The 21743-nt window shown below is 41.8% G+C and overlaps 1 protein-coding gene across 1 annotated transcript in view; it reads right to left on the bottom strand.

Moving 5' to 3' along the window:
- Positions 1–21743, bottom strand: part of tbc1d5 (TBC1 domain family, member 5) — a 783418-nt gene that overhangs the window by 216716 nt on the left and 544959 nt on the right. Inside the window, exons 16-17 of the mRNA XM_072508754.1 lie at positions 17051–17193; positions 14826–14932 (exon numbers count right to left, since the gene is read on the bottom strand). Of these exons, the coding sequence (XP_072364855.1) occupies positions 14826–14932; positions 17051–17193 (250 nt within the window). The remainder of the gene's footprint in view (positions 1–14825; positions 14933–17050; positions 17194–21743) is intronic.

The following is a 21743-nucleotide window of genomic DNA, read 5'->3' as shown; positions in this document are numbered from 1 at the left end:
TGATAATGGGGGGAGATTTTAATACGGTGTTGGAACCAGGGCTGGATAGGTTGAAGTCCAGGACTGGAAGGAGGCCGGCAGCAGCCAAGGTACTTAAAGATTTTATGGAGCAGATGGGAGGTGTAGACCCGTGGAGATTTAGCAGACCTAGGAGTAAGGAGTTCTCGTTTTTCTCCTATGTCCATAAAGTCTACTCGCGAATAGACTTTTTTGTGCTGGGTAGGGCATTGATCCCGAAGGTGAGGGGAACGGAGTATACGGCTATAGCCATTTCGGATCACGCTCCACACTGGGTGGACTTGGAGATAGGGGAGGAAACAGGAGGGCGCCCACCCTGGAGAATGGACATGGGACTAATGGCAGATGAGGGGGTGTGTCTAAGGGTGAGGGGGTGCATTGAAAAGTACTTGGAACTCAATGATAATGGGGAGGTCCAGGTGGGAGTGGTCTGGGAGGCGTTGAAGGCGGTGGTTAGAGGGGAGCTGATATCAATAAGGGCACATAAAGGGAAGCAGGAGAGTAAGGAACGGGAGCGCTTGCTGCAAGAACTTTTGAGGGTGGACAGACAATATGCGGAAGCACCGGAGGAGGGACTGTACAGGGAAAGGCAAAGGCTACATGTAGAATTTGACTTGCTGACTACAGGCACTGCAGAGGCACAATGGAGGAAGGCACAGGGTGTACAGTACGAATATGGGGAGAAGGTGAGCAGGTTGCTGGCACACCAATTGAGGAAAAGGGGAGCAGCGAGGGAAATAGGGGGAGTGAGGGATGAGGAAGGAGAGATGGAGCGGGGAGCGGAGAGAGTGAATGGAGTGTTCAAGACATTTTATAAAAAATTATATGAAGCTCAACCCCCGGATGGGAGGGAGAGAATGATGGGCTTCTTGGATCGGCTGGAATTTCCCAAGGTGGAAGAGCAGGAAAGAGTGGGACTGGGAGCACAGATCGAGGTAGAAGAAGTGGTGAAAGGAATTAGGAGCATGCAGGTGGGAAAGGCCCCGGGACCGGATGGATTCCCAGTCGAATTCTATAGAAAATATGTGGACTTGCTCGCCCCGGTACTGACGAGGACCTTTAATGAGGCAAAGGAAAGGGGACAACTGCCCCCGACTATGTCTGAAGCAACGATATCGCTTCTCTTAAAGAAGGAAAAGGACCCGCTACAATGCGGGTCCTATAGACCTATTTCCCTCCTAAATGTAGATGCCAAGGTCCTGGCCAAGGTAATGGCAATGAGAATAGAGGAATGTGTCCCGGGGGTGGTCCACGAGGACCAAACTGGGTTTGTGAAGGGGGGACAGCTGAACACGAATATACGGAGGTTGTTAGGGGTAATGATGATGGCCCCACCAGAGGGAGAAACGGAGATAGTAGTGGCGATGGATGCCGAGAAAGCATTTGATAGAGTGGAGTGGGATTATTTGTGGGAGGTGTTGAGGAGATTTGGCTTTGGAGAGGGGTATGTTAGATGGGTGCAGCTGTTGTATAGGGCCCCAGTGGCGAGCGTGGTCACGAATGGACGGGGATCTGCATATTTTCGGCTCCATAGAGGGACAAGGCAGGGATGCCCTCTGTCCCCATTATTGTTTGCACTGGCGATTGAGCCCCTGGCGATAGCGTTGAGGGGTTCCAAGAAGTGGAGGGGAGTACTTAGGGGAGGAGAAGAGCACCGGGTATCTTTGTATGCGGACAATTTGCTACTATACGTGGCGGACCTGGCGGAGGGGATGCCAGAAATAATGCGGATACTTGGGGAGTTTGGGGATTTTTCAGGGTATAAATTGAACATGGGGAAAAGTGAGTTGTTTGTGGTGCATCCAGGGGAGCAGAGTAGAGAAATAGAGGACCTACCGTTGAGGAAGGTAACAAGGGACTTTCGTTACCTGGGGATCCGGATAGCTAAGAATTGGGGCACATTGCATAGGTTAAATTTAACGCGGTTGGTGGAACAGATGGAGGAGGATTTCAAGAGATGGGATATGGTATCCCTGTCAATGGCAGGGAGGGTGCAGGCGGTTAAGATGGTGGTCCTCCCGAGATTCCTCTTTGTGTTTCAGTGCCTCCCGGTGGTGATCACGAAGGCTTTTTTTAAAAGGATTGAAAAGAGCATCATGGGTTTTGTGTGGGCCGGGAAGACCCCGAGAGTGAGGAAGGGATTCTTACAGCGTAGCAGGGATAGGGGGGGGCTGGCACTACCGAGCCTAAGTGAGTATTATTGGGCCGCTAATATTTCAATGGTGAGTAAGTGGATGGGAGAGGAGGAGGGAGCGGCGTGGAAGAGATTAGAGAGGGCGTCCTGTAGGGGGACTAGCCTACAGGCTATGGTGACAGCCCCATTGCCGTTCTCACCGAGGAACTACACCACAAGCCCGGTGGTGGTGGCTACACTGAAGATTTGGGGACAGTGGAGACGGCATAGGGGAAAGACTGGAGCCTTGGGGGGGTCCCCGATAAGAAACAACCATAGGTTTGCCCCGGGGGGAATGGATGGGGGATATGGAATGTGGCAAAGAGCAGGAATAACGCAACTGAAAGATCTGTTTGTGGATGGGAAGTTCGCGAGTCTGGGAGCGCTGACCGAGAAATATGGGTTGCCCCAAGGGAATGCATTCAGGTATATGCAACTGAGGGCTTTTGCGAGGCAACAGGTGAGGGAATTCCCGCAGCTCCCGACACAAGAGGTGCAGGACAGAGTGATCTCAAAGACATGGGTGGGGGATGGTAAGGTGTCAGATATATATAGGGAAATGAGGGACGAAGGGGAGACTATGGTAGATGAACTAAAAGGGAAATGGGAAGAAGAGCTGGGGGAGGAGATCGAGGAGGGGCTGTGGGCAGATGCCCTAAGCAGGGTAAACTTGTCGTCCTCGTGTTCCAGGCTAAGCCTGATTCAGTTTAAGGTATTACACAGGGCACATATGACTGGAGCACGGCTCAGTAAATTTTTTGGGGTGGAGGATAGGTGTGCGAGGTGCTCGAGAAGCCCAGCGAATCATACCCATATGTTTTGGTCATGCCCGGCACTACAGAGGTTTTGGATGGGGGTGACAAAGGTGCTTTCAAAAGTAGTAGGAGTCCGGGTCGAACCAAGCTGGGGGTTGGCTATATTTGGGGTTGCACAAGAGCCGGGAGTGCAGGAGGCGAGAGAGGCCGATGTTTTGGCCTTTGCGTCCCTAGTAGCCCGGCGCAGGATATTGCTAATGTGGAAAGAAGCCAAGCCCCCGGGGGTGGAGACCTGGATAAATGACATGGCGGGGTTTATAAAGCTAGAGCGGATTAAGTTCGTCCTAAGGGGGTCGGCTCAAGGGTTCACCAGGCGGTGGCAACCGTTCGTCGAATACCTCGCAGAAAGATAGACGGAATGGGAAAAAGAAGGCAGCAGCAGCAGCCCAGGATCGGGGTGGGGGGGGGAGGAGGAACCAGAAGGACTCTCAGGGTTGTTAATATATACTGTATAGTATGTATAGGTCGTTGCTACAGATAATTATATATTGGACTGTTAAATTATATTTTTGGAGAGTGTTACTTGTGACAAGGCAGTTGCCAATTAGGGCTAGTTTTCATTTTTGTTATTTATTATCTATTCATTTTTTTGTTTTTTTTTTGTTTATAAAATAGGTCATTGTTATTTGTGTTGTTATAATATTGTGTAAAGGATGCACAATGTACTGTGTTGGTTGACCAAAAATTTTCAATAAAATATTTAATAAAAATTTTTTTTTTTTTCAAATTTAGTGTAGATTCCCAACCAGCCACTCAGGTCACAGCTTTTCTGTGATGTCACTCCACTTTTCTCCCCCCCCCCCCCCACCCCCACAATTTGAAAAGATAATAAAAGTAAAAATGAGTAAAAATCACTTACTTACCTTCTTACCTTCTGAGGGTCTTAGATGTTCTCAGGTTCTCTCCCTGACAGAGACTGCTCCTCCTCCTCCGAACGGCTCCCGAAACTAGGCCGCGATCTTTTTATATCTCCGCTCCGACTCGCAGCTCCTGCTCTTTTTAAATCTCCACAGGCAAATCTTACTTTGTATTCCGATATCCAAGTAATTTATATAAATCACAAAAAAAGCATTGGTCTTAGCATTGACCCTTGGTGGATACCACTGTCTACCATCCTCCATCTGAGAAATAAATATTAATCGTAACTAGTTTTGTCCTTAAGCTAATATTTTATCCAAGTTGACACTAACCTTTCATTCTAGAACAATTTTGTTAACAAGTTTTTAAAAATGGTACTTTGTCACTTTTTAAAATCCATATAGACCACATTCACACATTTCCTTCATCCATCTTTCCTGCTCCTTCATCAAAAACTTAAGTTCGATTAATCAAGCATGATCTGTCTTTTACAAATCCATGCTAGTTATCCTTTATTAATTCAAACCTCTTCATGTGTCTGTTGACTCTTCCCCCCCCCCCCCCCCCCCCACCATTATTGTTTCTAAAGCCTTACTGCTCAGGGATATTAAACTTACTGCTAAGTAGTCTGTCGTTGTTAGGACTGTTCTTGTACACTTTCTTGAATAAGGGCGGAAAGGAAAAAAAAAAGCGACCACATTTGCAACACTTCAAACGCAAATTACTGTGAATGCTAGAATTCCGAAATAAAGAGAGAAAGTGTTGGAAATACTCAACAGGTCTGGCAGCACCCGTGGAAAGAGAAACAGAGTTAACACTTTGAGTTGTGACCCTTCATCAGGAGATGCTTCATTTTGCTATGCTTCATTTCGGTTTCCTAAATTACAACAGTGATTAACTTTAGAAGTAATGATGGTGCAGATGTGCTAGGAAGTTTATCGTCTGCTTCAGCCTCAGACAGTTGCCAGGGAAAGGAATGGAGTCAGTTGCTCTGGATCTTGAGCATTCCTGTGAGGTCACTGTACCTTTTGCAGCACTGCATCCAGATTCCCATGGCTAGTCCTTTGGCACTGACTGCCACAACTATCTGGTCTCACCAAGCCACTTGCTGCAATATTGTGCCATTATTAACTGTTCCATGTCATATCAATATTAAAATGATATCCAGCATCTGCTCTAACTACAAATCGCCTCTCTTTTAAGAAGTAACGCAGATTAGCTTTAACTTGTGCTAGTTTTGCACGGTTTTGTACCCCATCAGGCACTGAGCCACTCACAAGCATGCTTATGCTGACTGCACTTACTTAAATTAATACTGTGACCACCAGGGCAGGTCAAAGGCTAGGAATCCTACAGTAAGTAATTCACCTCCTGGCCCATCCCCGCCCCCAAAGCCTATCTCTCCACCATCTTCAAGGCACAAGTCAGGAGTGTAATGGAATACTCTCCACGTACCAGGATGAGTGCAGCTCCAACACCACTCAAGAAGCTCAACACCATCCAGGACAAAGCAGCCCACTTGATTGCTACCCCTTCCACAAACATTCAAATCCTCCACCACCGACGAACAATGGCAGCCGTGAGTGCCACCTACATGGTTCCTTGAACAACTTCCAAACCCACGACCACTACCCTCTAGAAGGACAAGAGCAGCAGATACTTGGGAACCCCACCACCTGGAGGTTCCCCTCCAAGTAACTCACCACGCTGACTTGGAAATATATCGCCGTTCCATCACTGTCGCTGGGTCAAAACCATGGAACTCCCTCCCTAACAGCACAGTGGGTATACCTCCACCTCAAGGACTGCAGCGGTTCAAGAAGGCAACTCACCACTACCTTCTGAAGGGCAATTAGGGATGGGCAATAAATGCTAGCCTAATCAGCGGCGCCTACATCCTGTATATGAATAAAAGAAAAAGGAAGCACAAAGTTTGGATGCTGCCTGCAATGGAATCACCAGCCACAGGATAAACCTGCATCTCAATCCTTGCATCTGTGTTGGGTTCTGCCCAATCTTACATCCCTAAGATTTAGCAATAGGCCATTAAAAAAATAGGATACATCCCTTTAGTTAATTCTCGGTAAATACAAAGCACTGTACTTACATGTATCAAATTAATGTGTAAATATCTATTTAATTAGGTAACATTTGCATGACTTGTGAGGCAAGCATAGTTACCTTGTACAAAAACAAAAGGGTCAGCCATGACCTAAATTACTGAGGCATCTCCTCGCTACGTATTGTGGGGAAGGTCTTTGCTGCTGTCACTCTGACCATGTGCAGACACTCATCTACCTGGAGATTCCATGCGTCTTCAGAACTGGCAGATTGAAAATTGATGTGATTTTCAAACATTGGCAGTTACAGGAGAAGTGCCGCAAACGGCGTAGACCACTCTACTTTGGCTTCAAAGGCCTTTGATCTCCTCAGCAGAGACGGATTCCTCAAACTGCTGCAGAAATTAGGCTGCCTACCTAGATTCCTGGGCTTCATTTCTTCTTTCCACAAGAACATGCTGTCAGATACAATGGATCATCATCAGACACTTTCAAGATTAGCAGCGGGGTAAAGCAGGGCTGCGTCCTATCATCAATGCTCTTTGGCATATTCTTCTCCACGCTGTTATGGTATGATTTTGGTGACATAAATGAAGATGTTCAATTGCACACCACATGTGACAGCAAGCTCTTCAACTTTGCAAAACTGTGCTCAGATCAAAGTGCCCAAGGTCCTTATCCATGAATTACCGTTTGTTGATGACACCATACTGATATCCCATCATTTGCAAACGTTTGTGGATCGAATCTCCCACACCTGCAACATGTTTCTGCTGGCAATCAGGGTCAGGAAGGACAGTACTGGTTAGCACTGTTGCCTCACGGCGCTGAGGACTCGGGTTCAATCCCGGCCCTGGGTCACTGTCAGTGTGGAGTCTGCACATTCTCCCTGTGTCTGCGTGGATTTCACCCCCCACAAATCCAAAGATGTGCAGGGTAGGTGGATTGGCCACGCTAAATTGCTCCTTAATTGGAAAAAATAGAATTGGGTACTCAATTTATTTTTTTAAAGGAAGGGCATGGCTGTGAGTGAGAACATGGAGACTCCATCTTCCACCATCACCATCACTCTGGAGGTTGTCAACAGCTTCATATACCCTGGATCAACGATCACCAGCAAATTGCCCCTTGATACCAAAATCAGCAACAGGGTTGCCAATGCCATAACTGCCATGTCAAAGCTGAGAAGGTGAGAGTGCACCAACAGCAAACTAACCAAAAATGCAAAACTACTTGTGTACCAGGTTTATGTTCCCAGCGCTCTCTTTTATGGAAATAAAGCATGGACAACTTATGAAAGCCAAGAAAAGTGGCTGAATAGCACCCACCTCCATTGCCCTGGATGATTATTAGCCATCTCATGGATGGACAGGAATACAAAAGTACACCAACGTGCAGGGATCCTCAGTATGTCTGCCTTCATGGTTCAGCTGTGACTCTGTTGGCTGGATCATGTGTGTTGAATGGAAGACAGCCACATTCCCAAAGACTTGCTCTATGGCGAGTTTGCCACTGACATGAGACCAACAGGTTGTCCACGTCTAGGGATCCGGGTTCAAATCCGGCCTTGGGTGACTATGTGCAGAGTTTGCACTTTCTCCCCGTGTCTGCGTGGGTTTCTTCCGGGTGCTCCGGTTTCCTTCCACAGTCCAAAGATGTGCAGGTTAGGTGGGTTGGCCGTGCTAAATTGCCCCTTAGTGTCCAAAAAAAGTTAGGTGGGGACACTGGGTTACAGGGCTAGGGTGGAGTTGTGGGCTTAAGTAGGGTGCGGTTTCCAAGGGCCGCTGCAGACTCGATGGGCTGAATGGCCTCCTTCTGCACTGTAAACTCAATGATTCTATGAGAAGTTCTGGCTGCTGACCGAGTGCCTGGAGACGAGCAGTTAATAAGGGTGTGGAAAAAGCAAAGGGCAAAAGAAATGACCAGATGGTGGAAAAGAGAGCCTGGCTGAAAGTTTTAAAAAATCAGTCGATCACAGGCTGAGCGCGCTATTCATCTATACCAGCTGCGGAAGGGACTGCCACTCACGAATCAGCCTTTATTATAGCTACAACAGACAATGTTCAACATAGAAGTGACATACACCCGGCACAGTCCATAATCTTCTAAAACGGATGGAAGCAACTACAATAAGTAATGAATTTTACATTTTGAAAAAAATATTAAAACAACGAGATTTACTAATAGGTGAAACATATTAGCCAGTTATGTCACACAGGCTGAATTCATCCAGTCTTCTATTTTTGTTTAGCTGTTCTCTATTAATTGCCAGTTACTACTTTCATTATTGCAATTAGTTTTGCAATGTGATGCATTTGTTATCAATAGTGGTTGCTTAGCTACATACTAAAAGACAGTATCAAGATAAATTATCAAGGTCAACATTTGTTGCTCTGCTGCTTCCTACTTCAGTTATTCTTTTCAGAATAAACTCTTGCATCAAAGCTAAAATTTGTTACAATCTTAAATGAAGCCTGATTTTGCCAATAGTAAATTTTGCTGCCCTATTTAACATTTTACTTCAACAATCCCTTCAAAACAAATAACAAAGAAAATGAAGAAAATGCAAAAAATTCACAATGATTTTTGTAAACCCTGCTTGAATAGTTATAAAAGATTTTAAATGTACAGCAAGTATCCTAGATAATGTTATGATAAAGTACTTTACAGAAAAACACCGATTAATCAAATTAAGCCAGTTTGTGTGTAATAAGCGCAATAATGACTTCATTCTACTTGCATGGATTTATGCTAGAATAGTAATTAAGGTATAAAATCACATTTATTGTACACAAATTTGTAGACTTAAAGAGTAGGAATTTAAAGGGCTCCATTTTGTTTGAAGTGCTGCTTCATGTGTGTGCAAAGCTATAGACTCTGGGAAATCATTGTACTGACAAAGAATGAAGCATAGTTTCCCTGGGATCATTTAGTTCTGGATCTGCTCTTGTGAAGCTCCAGCATTGTTCTCTCAGTTAAAACAAATGGAGTCACTCAGAGAAACAGGAAATATCTTTGTTAGTGATGTCACCAGAAGAGTTTGGGAAGATGGGTCCCAACATACCACATCAACATTCCATCAGAAAATGCAATATTTTATGATGCAATTATTTTATTTGTGACAAAGTATTTGCAAAAAAATGGAGAACATGCTTTGAATAAAACATGCCTTGTAAGACTTTGCTTTAAGATAATATTCCTGAATTACTTCTTGCCCCATTCCTGTTTTTCATGGCTTTCTAAGTTTTTTGTGTGCTTACGTCATCAACCTGAAAAGTTCACTCTATTTTTCTGTCCACAGATGCTGCCCAACTTGCTGGGCATGTTGAATATTTTCTATTATCCGCAATATTTTGCTTTTGTATTTCATGTGCTTGCTCTATCTTGCCACTTAATTTTAGCAATTTGTAAAAATTACTCAATAAAAAATATGCATTACACCCTGCCAATTTAATTATTATTACGACATCAATGACCCAAAGAACCTCATGAGAATATGAAAAATAGGATTAAACAAGGCAACCCCTTGATCCTACTCTGCTATTCAATATGATCAATGGCTGATCATCGGCCTTAACTTCACTTTCCTGCCTACTCATCATATTCTTTGATTCCCTGCGAGACCAAAAATCTGTCTCAGCTTTAAATAAATCCCACTATGGAGCATCCACACACCTTTGGAGTAGCGATTTCTAGAGATCCACAACCTTCTGAGTGAAGAGGTTTCTCAGCTCAGTTCCAAATGATCCATCTCTTTTCCGGAGACTGTGCCCAATCTTCTAGATTCTGCAGCCAGGGGAGCGAACTCTCAGTATCTACTCTATGAAGCCCCTTCTGAATCCTGTATGTTTCCGTGAGGTGGCCTCTCATTCTTTTAAACTCCAGAGAGGATCGGCCTAATTTACTTGGTCTCTCAATCACAGGAAAACCCTCTCACCCCAGGAATCAATCTAGTGAACCTTTCCTATGCCTCCTCCAATGCAAGCATATTCTTCCTTAAATATGGAGACCAAAACCAAGTGTGGTCTCCATAAAACTTGTATAATTGCAGCAAGTCTTCCTTATTCTTATACTTCAAGCCCCTTGAAATAAAGACCAACATGGCATTTACCTTCCAAATTGATTTCTGTATCTGCATGCTAAATGCTTGCATTCCTTGTACAAGTGTACCCAAGTCTCTCTGAATGTCAATATTTACAGTTTTCATGCCTTTTAAAATATATTCTGCTTTTCAGTCTTATAGCCTAAGTGAACACCTCACACTTACCCATGTTACACTTCATCTGCTACTTTGTTGCCCACTCACTTAACCTGTCTCTATCTCCTTTGCGTCCTCACAGCTTACATTCTCATGAAGCTAAGATACACTACTCTCAGCCTCTTCATTCAAGTTATTAACACAAGCGAAGATACACAACTCTTAGCCTCTCAATTCAAGTTATTATCACAGATAAGTCCGAGCACTGATCCTTGGAGCATTCCACTAGGCATAACCTGTCTACTTGAAAATGCTCCTTTGATCACTATATTCTTTTCCTGTCTGTTAATCAATCATCTACCCTTAAGAATAAAGTACCCTCAAATCCATGAGCCCTTAACTTGTGAATTAACCTTTTGTGTGGCACCTTGCATTGAATGTCTTTTGGAAACTCATAGTCACAACCTGAAAAGCTCTAATGAACTTAACAAGCATGATTTCCCTTTCATAAAATCATGTTGACTTTGCCTGATCACACTATGATATTCTAAGTCCATTGTTAATGGAATCATAGAATTGCTACAGTGCAGAAGGAGACCATTCGGCCCACAGAGTTGGCACCAACCCTGTGAAAAACTACCCTGCCAAGGCCCAATCTCTCATTCTATTCCTGCAACTCTACGTAAGGGGCAATTTAGCATGGCCAATCCACCTAACCTGCACATCTCCCTTGGGGATTTGCTGGATTTCAATCCTTTAAGTTTTTCAAATACTTTTTCACATCTGATATTAATTGACAAAATTCCTTTCACTTTTTAGTCACTTAGTCACCCTCCATTTCTGCTGTGCAATTTTAAAAAAAAAATTGAGAGTACCCAATTCAATTTTTCCAATTAAGGGGCAATTTAGCGTGGCCAATCCACCTACCCTGCACATCTTTGGGTTGTGGGGGTGAAACCCATACAAACACAGGGAGAATGTGCAAACTCCACACGGACAGTGACCCAGGGCCGGGATCGAACCTGGGGCCTCGGTGCCGTGAGCCAGCAGTGCTAACCACTGTGCCACCGTGCTTCTGCTACGCAATTTGAGTGTTATATTAAGAAGACAGGCACACAATATTTGTTCAACATCTCTGCCATTTCTTCACTGCCCATGGTAATATCTCTTGCATCAGCCAAGCTCAGGGACAATCCTACTGTTGTGCCTCTACTACTCAGCGAGCGACCTTGAGACATCTAAAAGGTACTAGTTTAGTTTGTGCACTGGTACTTTTTTCTCCTTCTGGGAACATTCTCTTCATCTCGGCTTTGGACTTCTCCTTGATACTGGGGTTGGGAACTTGCTACAGCTGGCATCACCTTGCTTCATCACACTGTCCTTTACAGTTTCTTAAGGATTTGAAGAAAATCCTTTGCCAGCAAAACCATGATGATAAAGAACTTGCATTTACACAGTGCCGTTCATGGCCACTGGACATCCAACTATTTTGATCAACTTAAATAAACAAGTAAACTAAATTAAATAAACTGAGGGGCAAATTAAAGGGAATCTGATTTAAACAAAAAGTGAATCACAAATGAGACTTAAAACATCAAATCAAAATGTGGTTAGAGGGGTTAATAAGGCACTCCAGCCCCTGTGGATGCCAGTGGACACCGCATGATCCTTCTCGTTGAACACCTGGCCCCGAATGTAGTGCGGTAGAGGGGCATACAGTCAGGTCGGACAATTGCCTCAATCGTCCGCTGCCTGGACCTGTTGATGACAAGTCTGGCCAGGCCCAGGAGCAGGTTCAGGAGGAGGTCCTCCTTCCTCCCTCCTCCTCCTCTCTTCACTGGGTGCCCTTAGATCAGCAGTGTGGGGCTGAAGTGCAGATAACACTGCACCAAAAGGTTTTTTAAGTCACTGAAAATGGGGTGCATTCTATAAAATAATTTTTATTAAAGGTTTTCAGAAAATATCAATAACAAAATGAGAAAGAAAAAGAACCCAACAGGGTTAAGTACAAAACACAATCTAAAAATGCAACCCCCAAACCCCTCCCCCCCGTACCTAAATAATAAATTAACATTAACACCCCGACTTAAGACAACAGGTGTATACACCCCCTCAGACCCTTCCAGTGTAAATAACATAAACAAAAATAAAGTAAACCCCCCCCCCCCACCTGCTGCTGCCATTGACCATTGTCTATCGTTCTGCCAGAAAGTCTAAGAACGGTTGCCACTGCCTAAAGAACCCTTGTACCGACCCTCTCAAGGCGAATTTCACACTCTCCAATTTAATGAACCCTGCCATATCGCTGATCCAGGATTCCACGCTTGGAGGCCTCGCATCTTTCCACTGAAGGAGAATCCTTCGCCGGGCTACCAGGGACGCAAAGGCCAGAATTCCGGCCTCTTTCGCTTCCTGCACTCCCGGCTCCTCTGCCACCCCAAATATTGCGAGCCCCCAGCCCGGTTTGACCCTGATACCTACCACCCTCGACACCGTCCTCGCTACTCCCTTCATAAATTCCTCCAGCGCTGGGCATGCCCAGAACATATGGGTGTGATTTGCTGGGCTCCCTGAGCACCTAACACACCTGTCCTCACCCCCAAAGAACCTGCTCATCCTTGTCCCGGTCATGTGTGCCCTGTGCAGCACCTTAAACTGTATGCGGCTCAGCCTCGCGCACGAAGAGGAAGAGTTCACCCTCCCTCGGGCATCTGCCCACGTCCCCTCTTCGATCTCCTCTCCCAACTCCTCCTCCCACTTACCTTTCAACTCCACCACCGAGGCCTCCTCCTCCTCCTGCATCACCTGGTAAGTTTCCGAAATCTTCCTCACTCCCACCCACCTCTCCGAGAGCACCCTGTCCTGTACTGTGTGTGGCAGTAGCCGTGGGAATTCCACCACCTGCCGCCTGGCAAACGCCCTTACCTGTAAGTAGCTGAAGGTGTTCCCCGGGGGGAGTCCGTACTTCTCCTCCAGCTCACCCAAGCTCGCGAACTTCCCGTCCACAAACAGGTCCCCCAACTTTCGTATCCCTGCCCTGTGCCACCCCGAAAACCCTCCACCTGTTCTTCCTGGGGCGAACCGGTGGTTCCCCCGTAATGGGGTCCACGCCGAGGCCCTAACTTCCCCCCTATGCCGCCTTCACTGCCCCCAAATTTTGAGGGCCGCCACCACCACCGGGCTCGTGGTATACCTCCTTGGAGGGAGCAGCAGCGGTGCCGTTGCCAGCGCCCCCAGACTCGTACCCACACAGGACGCCGTCTCCAGCCTCTTCCATGCTGCCCCCTCCCCCTCCATCACCCACTTGCGCACCATTGTCGCATTGGCGGCCCAGTAGTACCCACAGAGGTTGGGCAGCGCCAGCCCACCCCTATCTCTACTCCGCTCCAGGGGTGCATTCTAAAACAACCTATAAAGTGCTTTACAATAAGTCAATTAAGTCTAATTGAAGTATAATCACTGCTGCAATATAATGTAACCAATCACTACACAGCAAAGTCCAATTGGCAGCAATGAGTCAAATGACTAGATAATCTTTTTCGTGATGTTAGTTGATTTACCAGTACACTATGGAAACCACCCCTCCTTTTGTTCCAATATTGCCACTGGATCCTTCACATCGAGCTGAGCAGACAGATGGGACCTGGTTTAATCTCAGATTGTGCAGCTTGTACTGCTCTGAAGCGCCAGTCTAAAATTATGTGCTTTAAAGTTTCTGTAGTTGGTTTGAAACACATGATCTTCTGACTAATAGGCAACATTATTATCACTGAGCCAAGACTGGTAATTTGATGTAACAGAACAAGCCCAACAAATGAGGGCCGCCAAGAAACAGAAAAACAATTATAGATATTTCCGATAATAAAGTTACTTGCATTTACTGACAGTGTCTTTTTAAATACGAACAATGTTGGTTTGGTTATATATTTGTGATAATTTTGGCCTGAAATACATGATTTGATGAAAATTATTCATGAGAAATTGTTTTCAGTCTTGGCAAATAACTGATGACAGTAGGCAATAATCTTCAGTGAACAGACCACAAAGCACAGGCTATTAACCATTCAAAATGGGTGAAAACATTTCCCATTTGAAAAATAAATTTAGCTCATGGGTACAATAAAACAAATATTGACTGCAGCTCGGAAGCTATAATTGGTGAATTATTACCCCTCTGGTTACAGATGTGCCCTCAAATGTACAATAATTCAGAACATTTTCTTCTTTTTATAAGCCAGCAAATGACCATTATTGAACCAGCAAACCATAGTGGAGATGCCACAATAATGTTCCTATTTTTCACAGAGTTTACCCATTTTCATAGAATGTACTACAAATATATGTTTCAAATATAGATTTTCCTTTGGTTGACTTCATATTGTTTAAAGGTTGAATCTCAACCGTCACATTGTTTATTATTATTTTTAAGTATTCAAACATATCATGCTACATTCTGTTGCATTGCCCTGTAATTTTATACCTCAAAAATAAATGCAAATCCCAATTATGCAACATTTAGAATCACAAATGCATCTTAATTGATTTCAATTTATTTCATAGTTAATAAACATATCTTAATTTTACATAATTTATTATTAGTTAGGTCTCTATACGGTTCAATTTCAGAGAGGGCCAATGAGCAGTGCAATTCTGAAAATATTTTTTTTAAACATAAGAATGTAACTCAAATGATAGTATGTTACCTTTGGATCTCGTAAGAAGAGTGCTTTCTGAATTAAGGAATGTACATCTTCTACAGAAGGGTAATGGAGAAGTAGTCCAAGACAGGTTTGATAGTTACTGGCAATTACTGAGGAAGATAAAACACAAAACAGTACAAGTGTTTTTAGTCATATATATATATATATATATATATATGTATACTCTCACACATACATATATAGGTATACCTTTAATAACCACAGAAGACAGCAAAATCTAGGAATTAAAAACAATATTATCCCAGAAGGCATTTGTCCAACAGTTTTGTTTGGGTAGGGAAACAGCCAGATATCCTACAGTTTTCATCACACAAATAAAGAACAAAGAATAATGGCAGAATAATGTTTGAAAAACAGCTTTACTTAAAGATAAGACCACTTTTAACAGTGAGATATAAATCAGGGTAAAGCAATATTTACAGAACATCAACACAATGAATAATATACCTTTTCGCAATAACCTCAGGATCCTTCATCAAATTTATTTTAGCCATTCTATGAAATGTCTGATAATATTTCAGTAATTGAATATTATTGTTATTCATTACATTGTTACCAAATTAAATGCCTTAAAAATAGAGAAATTAAAACATCCAAGGCAATATTGTGTGCTCCAATCACTCAATTGACTGTTGTATGCTAGTAGTCATTGCAAATCTGGACATTTTAAGATTATGAGCAAAGAATTTTGAAAGTAATTGAAACAAATAATTATATTTTATAGTGAGAACTACTTTATCATCTTCATTTCCTTTTTGATCTGACAGCTTGTAATTTCATACATCTGGTTTCATTTGTGAAGCACTCTCTTACTGTGCTCACTGTTCCATAATACTTTTGTTCTCTTGTGACCATTTACTGTACTTTTTGTGAAAGTCATTAAAGCCCAAAACACATGGTACATTAATAATGCAAGTTAGTGCTATCTGAACAGAAAACTATATGGTACTGCGTTCTTACATAACTTAAATGATTATTGTTTACTTATGAGCTTGACATTTAAACCAATCGGTCAGGAGTATGTTTTGATATTTAATCAACTACACATCTGGACTCTTTATAAATAAAAAAAATCGCCTCAAGTAGTATAGTTAAAGCAGTAAGATATCGATCTTTATTAAGGTCTGTTTTTCATCTAATTCCCGAAGCATGTACAGACAAAAGCTTTGCTATATTTACAATGCAACTTGCAGGCTATAAAATTATTTCAATCAAGTTGGAATGATGTTTTAGTCACAAGGTGGCAGGCTTCCACATACCAATGCTTGTGCTTTGCTATACCTATTTTTCTTACTGTTTAAAACTTAGATATACAATATCAACCTTCTCAGGTCCAATGGCATTGGTTGCTGCCTTATGTGGTTTAAGTATCTTACTTTTACATATATTTATATATTAGCATAAAAAAGGTTTAACAATAATAGCCCCTCATGACTTAAACTGGATATTGATGTCTTTTACTAGTGGCATTCAAACATTTCTAAAGATGGACCGATAAGACACCAATTAAAGCAAAGTCGCATATGAATCAATAAGCTGCTTTATTGAACAGTAATGTGAACATACAGAATTATCAGTTGGGATCGAACTCACTTGTTTCAATCAGCACAATTTATCTTGGCATAATATGAAAAAAGCATGTTTCCCCACATCAGTGGGCCGACTTACTCGACTTAAACAAAATGACTTTCCAGTTTTCCAGCATTTCTAATCTCTATGATTTGTTGAATGCGTTCATAGATTTCCAATTTAAAAGCCTTACTGCATAGGCAGCATTAACAGGTCCGGATTTTAACATTTCTGTCTGTTCAAAGCTGAAAAGGAAGGTGTGCTTAGACACCTGCTGCCAAGTACCAGAACCAGAGACTTCAAAACAGAATAGGTATGAAGTGCTAATTGATAATAGAGACAAACTGTTAATGTTTACACCTTTGGGAAAACAAATATTAATAACTATCTCAGAGAACCGTTTTTAAAAAATGCGTAACTACCCTCTTCTTTGAAATGCAGTATTTAAAAAGTAACCAATGTCACCTGAATATTTTGCTGTAGAAGTGGTCAAAAAACTCAAAGCTTGACTCCTATTTCGATATAATGAAATATCATTGCAAGTTTATCATACATATTACATCAAGTATTTAAAAAAGCATTGGAAATTAGCAATAAAAATGTAATATATATATATATATATATATGCATATACTTACAAACATCTCTTATGTATAACAGCATTGCTACAAAAACATAGTCAACTAAATCCAGGGTGACACTGTCAGCAAATAAAGTATCCCAGATCACCAAGAGATCCTGAAGAGGAAATTCTCGTCCAAACAAAAGTCTGACCCAACGTCTGCAGGAGCGAAACAGACATAACATAATATTACAAACAAAAGATTTAACAGTTTTACATGTAGTAACATAATGAAATCCATTCAGACTTTATTGAAATACTCATTGAATCGAAGAGCTCGTAAGAAAGGGTCTTCAACAATTACCTTTGATAAAATCCAAGGCGGTTATGTAGTACTCTTGAATAATCACTTCAGACCTTGGTTTTATTTTTTATGCTGGGAAGCACAGATCATCAATTGGATGGTGAAATGTTGGATTAAAATTGTCTGATTTTCAGTTTGACGCTCACTGAAAATAGATTGACACTGTCCAGGGATGATATTTCTAAATAAAATCTTTCCCACTAAAAAGGCAGATAGAGATGCTTGCGCAAATCAATTAAAACAAGTTCATGGGCTGAAGGTTAAAAAATGCATCTTTTGGGGGATTTCCAAAAGTTGAGTTCACGAATGTCAACACACCATTTGCCTCATTTCCAAAAATTCTACGTTCTGTGCTCAAATTAAGACAAACATACTCATTTGCTGAATGTGTTTTACAGATGAAGGGGCGGGGGGGGGGGGGGATTATGGGAAGGAGGGGTAGTAAAAATGAACTTGTTCTTTAAGCTTATTTTTAATCAGACTCTTCGCAGTCTCTCTTCAAGAATAGGAGTTTGGTTTGGACTACCTGAATTCTTATAACTTTAGGAACAAAAGAATTAATACTTGGAAAAAATATCAAGGTCCATCTAGTTTGCTTTCTACCAGTCAGTTACATGATACAATGATACTGCAGCTATTGATGAATCGTAGTGATCAATCTCTATCAATTAGTCCTTACGGCACATCCAGAAAAGACATGAGGAAAACCTCTGTTGAACAGTTTTAGGGACTATAAAGTCCAAAGCCACCTTTTGCGTCCCAAGCATGTTATACTTACCACATGCCATGTCTCAAACTATGCATACACTGTTACAAAATATGATTTCCTGAAATAAATCTATCTAATTTGGACTTGAATAAAGCAATTCTGCTTCCCACAGTCACCCTAGAGAGTCTGACCCATAGACTGACCATTGAAATATTGTTTTCACAAATTAGTTTTGAAATTATCCCCATTTCAAGTACTGGCTGTATCTGTAATGATATGTATAGTACAAGTGTAATAAAGGATTAACATCAGAAACTGTGTGTAAATCAAACACTATATGGCGTTACTAAGTAATTGTATATAAGGCTGCATCTCTAGGAATTCTGGGAGAAGCTGTTGGAGAAGTCGATGATAGAAGGATAGTGTGAAGTTGAGTTATAGTATAGTTTAATAGTTAGAGAGAATATTAATTACTGTACTGCAGATTCAGTATTATTATTTTATTATCTGTTACTCAGTAAAGTGTGCGAACCTAATCAAGTTTAGTAGTGGAGATATAACATGCTACCAGTAGTGTAAAATAAATTAGTTTATATTCTTTGTCAGCACTACATATCTGGTTATCTTGGAGAACAAGGCAAGGAATATAACAGTATCAACTACAATCGTTCTTGTACAAGGTGAAATAGCTTTGACGCCTCTCCTTTATGAATTCTGCCCAATATACAACCAAGTTGGTCAGGTGATCTTTTCCCCATTGAATTCTACAAAAGGTCTTAATAGGAGTGGGACCAGACATCTCGTGGGGAAGTTTGAGTTTGGTGGGAGGTTAAATTAAATTCTAGGGGGTTGGGCAAGAGCATATAGTAGTAGAAAAGGGAAATAAAGTGCATAAAGATAGAATACTAAACAGTGTTAGAGAAAAGAATAGTTCCATATTACATAGGGACAGACAAGGAGGAAATAGTAAGTTATTAGGTGGGTTCAGAGTCAGGAAGAAAGTAATAAAGTCCAAATTAGTGCCATTATGCATGTATGTGAAAGTGCAAAGTGTGGTAAATAAGATTGGTAAATTACAGGTGTAGATTGACATCTGAAAATACAATGTTGCAGCTATAAAGTGACCTGGTTCAAAGAAGGGCTGGGTACTAAATATTAATGGATGAAAGAAAGGGTAGTTCAGACAATTAAAGGCTTTAAAATTGATAAGGAGGTGCATAGGAAACATTGTCGGTATTTAAAGTCGATAAGACACTAAGACCGGATGAGATGCATTCAAGGAAAGTGAGGGAGGTGACATAGGAAATTCCAGAGGCACTGGCCATAATTATCCAGTCTTCCTTAGTGTTAAGAACCCCGCTGATGTTATCAGAGTATCCCAAAATCCTGAAGGGTAACTTGAAACACTGATTCTCATAATGTGAGAAACAATGTACAACCCAATGAGAAACCAGTCCAGTCATTGTATAAACAATTAATAAAGAATATTTAGTAAAGTAAAAGAAAAAAATACACACAACAAAAGACTATGAATATGTTAACACACTGCTTTATCTGAAGATACCTCTTGTTCTCAAAATATAACCTGTTCCCTGAACTCACGGAGACACTTTGCCGAAGGGCCTCTTTCCGTGCTGTAAAGCTCTATGACTTCAGATTAATAATCTAGATCTTGGGTGGGCAGAGCATAATTTCAAAATTTGCAGATGGTATGGAGCTTGGAACCATTGTGAAATGAGGATAATGTAGAACTTCAAAAGGACCTAGACAGCTTGGAGCAATGGGCAGATAATTGGCATAGGAAATTTAATGCTGCGAAGTGTGAAGTGATACATTTTGATAGGGAGAATACGGAAAAACAATAAAAATAAAGGGCACAATTCTATGGTGCCGGGGGGGGGGGGGGGGGGGGGTAGAGAACTGCAGGAGCAGAGAGACCTTGGTGTATAAATCACTGAAGGAGGCAGGGCTGGTTGGGAGAACGGTTAATAAAGCATACAGCATCTAGCAAGAAAGTTTTCTCAAACTTGTATAGAACAGTAGTTTGGACTTAGCTGGAGTACTGCGTCCAGTTCTGGGCATGTGAAGGCACTTCAGATTTCAGAAAATATTTGAAAGAATAGTTTCAGGGATTATGAACTTCTGTTACATGGATAGACTGATGAAGTTGGGACTGTTTTTCTTGCAGAAGGGAAGGATGGTAGTAAATTTGATAGAGGTATTAAAGTCATGAGGGAAAACTGCTCCCATTGATTGAAGAATTAAGAACATGAGGGCACAGATTGAAGGTAACTGGCAAAAGAAGCAATGGTGACATGAGGAAAATCTTTTTCATGCTGTGAGTGGTTCGGATCTGGAATGCACTGTGTGAGAGTGTAGTGAGACAGGTACAATCAAGGCATTCAAGAGGGAATTGGTATTGTTATCTGAAAAGGAAAAATGTACAGGACTACAGTGGGGGGGGTGCGGATTTAGTGACATTAGGTAAATTCTCCTACATGGAGACGGTACAGACATTATGTGCTGAATGGCCTCTTCCTGTGCTGGAATTCTGTGACCCCGTTGACCACTGTAAAAGGGGGAAATTACAAAGTAACTTAATATCATTAATTACACCACCGTGATTTTTTTCCTGTGACTTTTACACAACTTCATCATTACCTGGATAAGTTAAATCAGCTCTGCCATCATTAAAATCAATATTAATCCTGACATTCTCTGACATTCGTTTTCATGATACTGCCACTCAAACTCAAATATAATGACATAAGTGGCGTGGCAGTGGTGTCATTTATTGCTCCAAATTTTGTGTTCAAATCTTATTGTTAAAAATGAACTACTGTTGCAGAGATCAAACAACCAGGTGCCTTTGGTACCTGGGATTTTCAGTTTTATTATTGCCATCTTATTATTTAAAATTTAAAAAGGACACAGGGAAATAAATTACAGTGGTGTAATTAATGACATCAGAAGTTACTTACTCCATAATTTCTCCCTTTTACACTGTTCGGGGGTCACAGAATTCTTACAGCACAGAAGGAGACGTTATGAAATTGTTCCCAGAATTTAAATATTGTTTTTTCCAGAGCTCAACCTCACTAAAGGCAACAACACAGTAAACAAATATTTTCTGCTAATTCAAATTTCATTAAGAATCTATTGTTTCAATCAGTTAGACTGGTGTACATATATCTAAAAAAACATTTCAAGCACATTGACTGAGAAAAGTCAGTATCTTATACAAAATCCAGAATGTTATGCTCTTCGAATCAGTGAGAATAAAACTCAGCAATTATTTTATTCCTAAATTACCAGTAATTGATAATGTAATAACTTGCAGTGACCTAAATTAATTAATTCTCACACAGCTGCGTAAATGACAAAAATCTCAAACTTAGGAAAGAATAGTACAGTTTAAATTAATTGTAGATTAAGGCTTATTTAAGAAGCTATAGCCATTAGAAAGTAAAATAGTGGGCAGCACGGTGGCACAGTGGTTAGCACTGGTGCCTCACGGCGCCAAGGACCCGGGATCGATCCCGGCCCGGGTCACTGTGTGGAGTTTGCACATTCTCCCCGTGTCATCGTGGGTGTCACCCCCAAAACCCAAAAGGATGTGCAGGGTAGATGAATTTACAATACTAAATTGCTTCTTAATTGGAAAAAAAGACTTAGGTACTCTAATTAAAAAAACAT

Source organism: Scyliorhinus torazame, chromosome 6, assembly GCF_047496885.1.
Source record: "Scyliorhinus torazame isolate Kashiwa2021f chromosome 6, sScyTor2.1, whole genome shotgun sequence".
Classification (NCBI taxonomy): Eukaryota; Metazoa; Chordata; class Chondrichthyes; order Carcharhiniformes; family Scyliorhinidae; genus Scyliorhinus; species Scyliorhinus torazame.
Note: the sequence above shows the minus strand (reverse complement) of the source record. Positions and strands in the feature narration are given on the sequence as shown.